Below are 11,184 nucleotides of genomic sequence, written 5' to 3' on the forward strand. Positions count from 1 at the left end.
AATCCCCAACTCGTAACAATACTGTCAATGAATATGATGTATTTCTTTGTGTACGTACTTCTGTCCTGCATGGCAGTGAACAGTGACATCACCCACATGTCTTAGTGTATGAACCTCTGTCCTGCTTGGCAGTGAGAAGTGATACCACCCTCAGTGTCAAGACCTGACTGAATTACTCAGAATAGGCAAACTGTACTCCAAGTTTTGTCAATAAATTTGTTAAACTAAAACTAACTCCCCGCCTTACCCTACAACCCCTCTCCCTCCACCCCTGTCATTCTTCCCCTCCTCCCGCCCCATCCATCCCTCTCACTCTTCCCCTCCTCTTTCATCCTCCCCCCTATCTCTCCTTTCCTCAACATTCTTTCCCTCTTTCTCCTCACTAACTCCCTGTCACCCTGTCACTAATCAGTCAGTTCGAAAATTTGCGCATTAGGCAAGTTTGGGCGAGCCACGTGTTCTTAATGGCAGCAATTATATAAAACCTCAATCGAAGCTTTACCGAGTTGAAATGTCAGCTTAAAGACAGCCTCGTCGTCTATTTATTTCGTGTAGCGTATTGGGTCAGCATGGAGTGAGGTGATGGCTCTAAGCATCAAGGGATCTAGTCACAGGTTAATTTTGTAAATTCAGTTATCTAGGTAGGGTCTAATACGCATCACCTGAAGATTAGACACCCCTTATTTCACCAGAAGATTAACCACCTTAACGCTACACGGTGGTTAGGTTAAGTTAGGTAAGTTAGGTAAGGTTAAATCAAAATAAGTGAAGTTTGGTTAGGTAAGATAAGTTAGCATTGGGATGATTAATCTTCAGGTGAAAAAAGCTGAGAGTGTAACTACATGTGACAAAAATCTTGCAGGTACGTCAAACTGTAGAAGATCCGACTCTAAATAAACTGTTTCAATATCAATATCATCGTAGTACCGACCACCACACTATCTGGCGGCCACCTTGCCTAGTGTTCATTTTCCCCGCCGTAAGACTACACGCTAAGTCTGAGTTCCTTCCATCAGCGTGTTTCGTCTTATATTATGCTTCACTTGTCTCTTGCTCTACAGACAACGAGATTGACTAACCATTTTGAAAATATTTACGTGGAAGAATTTTGTCAATTTTTTTATTCCATCTTGTGACTGTCGGCTTTTTATAATGAGAACCTTGAGACTACGCAAGATGAGAGAGAGAGAGAGAGAGAGAGAGAGAGAGAGATAGACCACTATCTCAGTACACACTTCACATCGAGAGGTTACGTAAACGTGACCGGCGAGTAGAGGGCGGCAGATACCGTACTTGAGGGACACCCTTTGTAGAGAAAAGTGCCTGATGATTACACACATTGATTCTGTTAAGATTATGTGACACACACACATACGTACAGGCCTAGAGACTATTGGTCCAGTATGGTATAGGAACTCGTGGTCCGTCTTACATGTTACACTGATGACAAACTCTTTGTTTACTGTCTCAGGGACCATTAGTATAGCGTCTCTGGGTGCACCACATACCACCATCTTTGGTTTATTTACATCACGATCATACTATGTAATTAAAACTGTTAATTTCTTTCTTACACGCTGGCTAAAGGATCTCAACATGACAGTGATTCGTGAAACAGCCAAGCAACCACCTACGCGAGCCACCAAAGCAGCCACCAAAGCAGCCACCTACGCGAGCCACCAAAGCAGCCACCTACACCAAAAGAGCAGCCACCTACGAGCCACCTGCAGCCACCTACGCGAGCCACCAAAGCAGCCACATACACGAGCCACCAAAGCAGCCACCTACACAGCCACCTACCACCAAAGCCCACAGCCACAGCAGCCACATACACGAGCCACCAAAGCAGCCACATACACGAGCTACCTACACAAGCCACCTGGCGAGCCTGCAGCCACATACACGAGCCACCAAAGCAGCCACCTACACAACCACGCAGCTTGCGCACAGCCACCAAAGCAACCAGCCCACCGGCAGCCACCTAGCCACCAAAGCAGCCACCTACCGAGCCGCAAGCAACCACATACGAGCCACCAAAGCACACAGCCACGCAGCCACCTACCAGCCACCCGAGCCACCAAAGCAGAGCCACCGCAGCCACCTACGTGAGCCACCGCGAGCCACAAACATGATTGACCTAGCCACCTGGCGAGCCACCAAAGCAGCCACACTGCCACCTATGCACATGCAAAAAGCCACAACGCACACGCCACCAAAGCAGCCACCTATGCAAGCCACCAAAGCAGCAACAAACACGAGCCACCAATGGAGCCACATACGCGAGCCACCAAAGCAACCACTTACGCGAGCCACCAATGGAGCCACATGCGAGCCACCAAAGCAACCACCGAGCCACCAATGCCACCTACAGCCAGCCACCAAAGCAACCACAACGAGCCACCAGCCACCTACGGAGCCACCAAAGCAGCCACCTGCAGCCACCTACGCGAGCCACCAAAGAGCCACCACCCACCAGGAGCCACATACACGAGCCACCACAGCCACCAACGCAACCACTTAGCCACCAGCAGCCACCTACGTTTCCAAGCCACCAATACGAGCCACCAGCCACCTACGTGAGCCACCAAAGCGCGGGGCCACCAAAGGAGGCACATTCACGAGCCACCAAAGCAGCCACCTATGCAAGCCACCAAAGCAGAGCTGGAGCCACATACGCGAGCCACCAAAGCAACCACTTTGGAGCCAGCCACCAAAGCAACCACTTACGCCACATACGCGAGCCACCAATGGAGCCACAAGCCAAGCGAGCCACCAATTTAGCCCACCATACGCGAGCCACCAAAGCACTCACATAAGCGAGCCACCAAAATTTTCGCTTTATTTTGGGCATTATACTTAGACCTTGACGCCAGTCTAGGACTATTTCAGTCAGAAACAAAATAATAAACATTCTTTATTTTCTATATGAATAAACTGTCCCCAGCGTCTCCACAACACCCAGCACAGTTTGAGTGTTGACGGAATCAAATTCGTTTCATTGTTTATGTTTTAGTCGTTCATCGATAAAGGTTCTGTCCGCCTTAATCAATGGTTATACGGGGCGGAGTCTGACTATATTTACGCTGTAGTATTGTGGAAAGTCAAACCCAGCTGGTTCTCTCAAACTTAAAAAATAACAAATATATTCCCCTTCCCCCTGTGTTATGTATTTTTGCAGTACTATATAACGACGGTAGAGAGAGGATGTTGGAGATTACATTACATCACTTCAAGACAAGAGTTATACCATGTACTAATGAGTTATTTCTACCAAACCTGTGTGTTATTATAAATGTTGTCAGTGCACATTCTTCCATCTCTCTGTACATGTTGGCAGCTGATGGATAGAATGATGGCTGTAGTGTTCCTACCATGCATGGTATGAGGGGCGTTGCTCTCTCTCTCCCACCCTCTCTCTCTCTCTCTCACTCTCTCTCTCTCTCTCTCTTTCTCACCAGAGACTGTAATACACTTTTTTCTTCTTCCAAATCTCAGAAATTCATTGATTATCCATCTAGTCGTGGCCTGAAAGTCTTTGGTTTAACAGACTGTAAGGTGGAAAACACTCCCAAATGGTGATAATGGTGGTAGTGGTGTTGTGATGGTGTTAATGGTGATGGAGTTGATGGTGGTGATGGTGATAGTGGTTATAGCAGCAATGGTGATAGTGGTAGTAGCGTGAACAAGAGTGTAACACACTAACTGATCGTCTTATCAGGTGTTAAGTGTACTGCCTTTAATATAGGTGATAAGTCAGGTAAAGCTGACCCTTAATATTACCTTCAACACCCAATCAGTTATTAGTTTTCACAGCAGAGAGAGAGACGTTGATAATGCTAACCTAACCTAACCTAACCTAACCTAACCTAACCTCGATAAGTAATCAATACAATAGGAGGTGGACTTGCATATGACCTTGAGCGCCTCCAAAATGGTATATTGATGCATTAATACCATCAGCAAAAACACAAAATTTAAAAAAAAAATTGAAGGTAAAAAATATATCGCTGGGAAAATACACCAACGTAAAAAATATATAGACTTTGTTATTAGATTTTGGAAGAGGATTAAGCAAGTAAGGTAGTAGCGTTCGTAATGTGTGTATGTATATATATATATATATATATATATATATATATATATATATATATATATATATATATATATATATATATATATATATAAATGCAAGTAAATCACTGTAAGCAAGCGTGATCTAGGTATATGCGATAACACAGAAGAGAAGGCCAGGTGAGTACAGACTGTACTCACCCCTGAAGATGTGAATTCACGAAAGCGCTTGGGAACTTCGTGTTTTCTTTTTCCTTGTGATTATTTTATATATATATATATATATATATATATATATATATATATATATAATAAAAAAGAAGTGTCTGTGTGTGTTTGTTTGTGTTCCACATGAGAATTTCAAAACTACTTTTACCGATCTGTAGTGATGATGGATATATATATATATATATATATATATATATATATATATATATATATATATATATATATATATATATACAGTCTCCCTGAATGCTGCTGTGTGGTGCCCTTTCTTCACACAGCACCACACACACAGTCTTCCAGAGTGGTGTTATGGTGGTGCCACATACACACACACAGTCTCCCAGAGTGGTGCTATATATGTAAACTGCTGTGTTTATATTTAAGAAAATGTTGTTTTTATCTAAGGCGGTGGTAGAAAATGTTGTATATGTACCTTAAACTGTGTTTGTATATATACAGCTACAGGGAAAGAGTGTTGACATGTGAACTGGTTGGTTTAGAGAGAAGAAAATGCTGTATATTATAAACAGTTGACATTACACCCAAGGAGAGGATCTTTGTATACGACAAAAGGTTGTTGATAAGTAAAATGGTCTCTGTCATATGTAATACGGTGAAGAGCTATTTTGGGTCCACACAAATACTAGTACAGACGAAGACGCAGACGGCGATACAATACTCGGGGACACATTGTCGACAAGGAAGTCGAATGTTATGTCTTCATAAACAATGTCATCTAAACCCAAACAATTCATATCATCCTGCCTCAAATCTCTTCGATCTTTGGCAAGGGGACGCCTCGGTGAAGAGACTTGATGACAATATTTGTATTGTCTCTCTGGGCTTTTTATGGACTAAAAATATTCTTCCCAACATGGTATATGCACCCATCCAAAAAAGTCCTGCCAGCCCTTTTTCCCAGCCATGAACCTTGAGACTCATGAACCTGTGAATACGAGACGCCACACAGTGCACCATCTATGGGTCCAACAATGTATCATGTCTCGGATTCACAGGTTCATGAGCCTCAGGGTTCATGGATGGAAGAGAGGACTGACAGGACTTATTACGGGTGAGTGTACAGTATACATTTACCGGATGTTGACAGAATCTCCACACCTGGCAGGAAACCCATAAACTCGTCCCTGGGTTTCTCGTACTCCTCAGTCTCCAACTTTGTGAAAATTAGTTCCAAATTACTACAGTAAGCTTTCGGTAGACAAGGAGGGAGGCAGAGTGACCTGCACTGTACGCGACCACCTCCACTCAGCTCTAAAGATAAGTAGATATTCAGGAGCAAACTAGTGACATGAACGCCTAAGGCTGCAAGCAGGGAAGAAGTCCGACTGTCTCACGACATCCCACACTGTACACCTTAATTAGGTACATTCACAGATTTGACAAGCAACTTTGTCTCTTTACACCTTTCAAATGAAAATACTGTATATAGTTGAGATAGTGGTGAGCTGTTACTGATGTTATTATATTTATTTATTTTTTGATATTTATTTATTCTTTTTTTTTTAACATTACCTGAGTTAACGAAGACACATCGAACCAACTCTTTGAGAATCTAGGGCGAAGATTTCTTAGGGAAGAAAGTTATTCTCCCAGTTAATGTTGCTAGATTACTCTGATGTAACTACAGAGAGACGATAATGAGTAAACAATGCTGGCGTAACTGACTAACCCCACGAACAAGTTTGACGAACGTGACTCAGGCGACAACACACACACACTGGTCCGGCAGAGAGAAATGTTCAACTTTCAACAAGAGAGAACACAGCATCGTGATCAATTAAATCCCAGGTGAAAGACTATGTCCTCCGGGGTTATACAGTATGTACACGATTTATTTACTATTTTTAATTTTCCTATCAAACACAATATGAATTTGAGCCATTACATTACATATAATACTTTACATTACATATAATACTTTACATTACATATAATACTTTACATTACATATAATACTTTACCTTACTTATAATACTTTACATTACATATAATACTTTACATTACATATAATACTTTACCTTACTTATAATACTTTACATTACTTATAATACTTTACATTACATATAATACTTTACATTACATATAATACTTTACATTACTTATACTTTACATTACTTATAATACTTTACATTACTTTGCTTTACATTATCCCCACCGGCCCACTTAACCTAACCTAACCTAACCCCACCGGTCCACCTAACCTAACGCTGTGAGGTTTACTCGTCTGTTCTATTAACAATAAGTATTATAATAATACAGTCTAAGTACACTCTTATTGTATTTTATCTCTGCAGTCTATAACAATGTAATTTTTGTATATATTTAATAAAAAAATAAGCAAATTAAACCTTTTTTTTGTATTGCCAATCTCAACTGTGGGAATGAGTAAAGCGATTTTTTCAAACTTGTTAATGTTATAATGTTTTTACTGTGGTTTAAGCATCACAGTGGATGGGATCATGTCTAGAAAAGATAATAAAACAATAATGCATCACCGGGAGAATGTTTTGTAAAATGTTTGTTTATGTTGTAAAAAGAAGCTTTGTGAACGGTGACAGACGACGACTGTTTCATGGGTCTTCAGATGAGCATGAACTTGCCGTTGACGTCACCTAGCAACGCAATCGGTGGGTATAAACAAACTCTTGGCCACCTTAGCAACGCATATTAGATCATGCTTGAGTGGCTCTTAACGCTGGATGAAAACAAGCACCTAGATCCCGTGTGCATGTCGTCCTCATGTGTCAACAACATCATTTACGTTTTAATACTATATAATGTATATACAACAACAACAACAACAACAACAACAACAACAACAACAGTAATTAACAGTTTGTTGAAAAGTACAGCAGCTAGAGGCTGAAAATATACAATTGAGTTGGATTGGGTTAAAGTGTTCGTGTAAAAAAACTTAAAATGTCAACTCTTAAAATTAATGATGTGACTTTTCAGTGGTAGTTGCACCACAGGTAGGCTTAAATCCATTAAGCAGGTTGGTAGTTTAGAATAATTACTGTAAATATGAGTCGCCCTAAACCCGGAAAAAATAGGCTCTCTGTGATGCTCTAGACATTTTCAATGTGAAACTAACCTAACCAGGTGTAAGAAAATAAAGGCAAAAGTTAATATTATAATACAATTCCTCAAGAAGTTTGCGGGGTCTGATGTAATTGTTATGCACTTTAGGGTTTGTACTCAGATAAACCGAATCATGATGACCAAGAAAAGAAAATTTGTATCGAGAAAATAATACTTCTTGAATACCCTAAAAATGTTGCCGAGGAATTAAATAAAAATAGTCAAGACATTAAAACAAAATCAACCCGAGGATATTTATAAAACCGGCAGATGCAGCGGTGAAAACACAATCGCTTTATGTGCATACAATGCTACAATGCAGTATATATATTACAACACACGTTGAGATTTACCGTACAGCTAAAGAATGTTCGCCCCTCCCTCTGAACCACGAACCCCGAGAGATTAAGACTCATGAACCCGAAGGAGTAAACGGATACATTATTCTGTCCATAAATGCTTCGGATTCATGAGTCTCAATCTCTCGAGGTTCGTGGTGCAGAGGGAGAGGCGAACGGACTTTAGTAGTTGAGTGTATACTGTTTTACCATATGTGGTTTGTGACTCATCCTAAATATTCTTTAATTTATCGCTCTGACTGAGACAGGCTGTTTAATACCCCTTCCCTCCTCCTATTGTTCCTGGTGAGTTTTTATCCTCCATTGTCTTGTGTTAGTACAGGTGGAAACTGGAGCACACCGGAGAAAACCTGGTAACTTGTTCGGCAGGGACAGAATGAATAACATCCTTCTCACATACCGAACCGGGGAACTGAAACTGTGGCGCTATATTGAGAATCTTACTCTATCTCTCCAAAGACTTCAAGCACTTCACCCTCTAGAGATTGAGAAGCTTACTCTACCTCTCCAAAGGCTTCAAGCGCTTCACCCTCTGGAGATTGAGAAGCTTACTCTACCTCTCCAAGGACTTCAACCACTTCACCCTCTGGAGATTGAGAAGCTTACTCTACCTCTCCAAAGACTCCAAGCACTTCACCCTTTGGAGATTGAGAAGCTTACTCTACCTCTCCAAAGACTTCAAGCACTTCACCCTCTGGAGATTGAGAAGCTTACTCTACCTCTCCAAAGACTCCAAGCACTTCACTCTTTGGAGATTGAGAAGCTTACTCTACCTCTCCAAAGTCTTTAAGCACTTCACCCTCTGGAGAATTAATAAATGTCAACAATGATCTCCCTACATGTTAGTTGGTTGTGCTTACGTTAGGTGGCTAGCACATTAAGTGGTTCACCGTCCCTCAACATAGTACATTACCCTTCAGAGATAAGTAGTTTACTCTATATTAAGTACCACAACCTAAACATCTCACCTTAAACAGTCGCTCAACGTCCAAGTATTGTCTGAATTGTGTCTGCATCTTTACGGGTTAGTTTAAGTCTCCTCGGCTCACAGTTCCTTGAGGAAACGATCACGTAACTGGAAATATGGCACAGCTGCCCGAGGCTCGCTAAATTCACGGGATGTAGGTTGACCAGCTACTGTTCATACGAGTAACTTGTGCAACTGTTGTTTATACGAGTAACTTGTACAACTGTTGTTCACACGTGCAATCTGTACAACCATTGTTCATAGAAATAACTTGTACAACTGTTGTTCACACTAATAACTTGTACAACTGTTCACGTTTCTGATGCAAACTTCACTTCATTAACATTTGGTTTACAAGTGTACAGTAAGTGGCTGACTGTGTAATGACTGGGACTCTACCAACAAACAACATCCTGTAGATGTATTACATCAATGGGTTCTTACCTAGTAATTACATCACTGATCAATGATATGACTGTACTCACTTTGCATCCGGGTTAAACTAGCTATCACAAAACACCCAGAACACACACATTGCTGCCACCAGGGATGAGATACTCACTACTATTATCACTACATACCGAATATACAGTATTTATTATATCATAAGAGATAACACCATACACAAGCCAACTGCGGTATTATGTAAGCACGTAAACCCATTCCCAGGTGAGGAGAGACGGCTCAACAAGTAAATCAAGTGCCAAGCGTCTGGCACTCTTGTCACGATGCCAGAGGGAGTGAGAGAGCTTCAACAGCGGAACTCCTCCCCTCACGATATCACCGGGTACACTGCCAGTGCCACCGGAGCCGAGCGCTGGCGTCGTTACCTCGCTCACGCTCAGTCGCTTACTCGCTCTCCGTCTCTCCTCCTGCCGCCTCATTCCCCAAGGCCTACCTATTCCCCCAAATGCCTTTACCAGCTTAGCTCCTCGCCCCCTCCCTCTCTACCTCACCGTCCCCTCCCCCTCCAACTCCCCGCCCCCTCCTTCCGCCCCTCCCTCACCTCCCCCCCCCCTCTCTACCTCCCTCTCCCTCCCTCCTCCCTGCCTCCCTCCCTCTCCGCCTCCTCCCTCTCTACCTCCCCGCCCTCTCCTCTTCGTGCCACCCAGTCACACCGAGTAACAGTCAAAGGTTGTTTCCCAATTTGCATTAGATGCACCAATAAAATCAATGCGGTCATTGATGAGCTAAAGTTACCAATAGATTGTCGAGTATTTATAACGATTTGGGTAACCTTGCTGACATTAGTAGTAGAATTATGTAAGATAATGAACAACGCCGCAGTGTGTGTCGGCTCGTAAAGCACACAGGGGTGGGGGAAGGAGGGGCCAGGGGTGAGGGGAAAGGAGGGGCCAGGGGTGAGGGGAGGAGGGCAAGGGGTGAGGGGAGGAGGGGCAAGGGGTGAGAGGAGGAGGGGCAAGTTTTTTTTTGTAGAGAAAGGAAAGGTGAAGGAAGATCAGAGGTGGGGGAAGGAAGTTATAGTTCGGAAATTGAAGAAGTTTAGGAGGAGGTAAGAGAGGGCGGGCTGACCGCCTAGCTAAGCTAATAGTGTGTTAGGGTTGTGTCATGGGTTAGTTATTGTCTGTCGGTACAGGCACTAGACTTCCTACCCTGTCCCATATATGGGTGTTTTAAGGGCCTTATTTCATATTCCGCTGACCCCACTGGCGGATGCTGGTCTAGGGAGGTTGTCAATTGCCTGGCCGTGTAGATCGGGGGTGGTAATGGACCTTTTGAGATTTGGTAACTTTTGGGGAACCATGTATGTTGCTGTCGTTATGTGGTGGGAGTCTTTGAAGGAGTTCTTGCTCTGATCGTTCTATCTTTTGCCAGATTCTGCTGGCCAGGGTATGCAGCTGCTGGTTGATGGTTTTCTTTCTCAGGTCTCTATGTATCTCGGCTGTGGTTCTGGTGAAAGGGTATCTTTCACCTGTGACGAATCTTAGGGCTTCATTTTGAACCACCTGTAATTTTAATATTTGACAGGTGCTCATAGTATGATGAGGTATTGCTGGGTAAGTTAATATCGGTGTGATAAATGATGTCACCAGGCGGAGTTTTATTTTCTCAGGAACTGCTTTAAAGTGGTATAGTTTTCTCAGCTCTTTTCTTGCTTTTTCCTTCCTGCTGTGGACATGGTGGGAGTAACCTGTCGTGGATATATGCAGGCCCAGGAGGGTGCCTCTGCTTTTGTATTCTATCAGGGCATTATTGGTACTAATGGCTGGGTTTTCCTTCTGCATAAGGGTATCACTGTGAATTTTGGGAGACTGGTTTGGATTTTCCATTGTTTTCGTAATTATTTACCCTTTCTAATTCCCGCCTGGTGTTGTCGGCCTGTAACGCTCGCGATTTTCCTTGATGTGTTGTTATTTGAGTGATGTCATCTGCATACATAATATCTTTGTTACTTATTCTAGTGGGAGGCGGTGTGTCACTTGTGTAGATAATATA

At 42.7% G+C, this 11,184-nt stretch overlaps 1 protein-coding gene across 5 annotated transcripts in view; it reads right to left on the reverse strand.

Annotated features, from left to right (window-relative positions):
- LOC121864688 (galactose-3-O-sulfotransferase 4-like) overlaps positions 1-9,545 on the reverse strand; it is a 62,359-nt gene extending 52,814 nt beyond the window's left edge. For 3 of the 5 annotated variants that reach the window (XM_042363870.1, XM_042363876.1, XM_042363849.1), the window contains exon 1: positions 8,729-9,545. In XM_042363870.1, coding sequence (XP_042219804.1) covers positions 8,729-8,776 — 48 coding nt within the window. In that variant the 5' untranslated portion in view covers positions 8,777-9,545. The remainder of the gene's footprint in view (positions 1-8,728) is intronic. The other 2 variants (XM_042363864.1, XM_042363857.1) reach the window with 2 other exon arrangements.
- Positions 9,546-11,184: the final 1,639 nt, after the last annotated feature.

The sequence above is a fragment of the Homarus americanus genome, unplaced genomic scaffold (genome assembly GCF_018991925.1).
Source record: "Homarus americanus isolate GMGI-L3 unplaced genomic scaffold, GMGI_Hamer_2.0 scaffold59578, whole genome shotgun sequence".
Classification (NCBI taxonomy): domain Eukaryota; kingdom Metazoa; phylum Arthropoda; class Malacostraca; order Decapoda; family Nephropidae; genus Homarus; species Homarus americanus.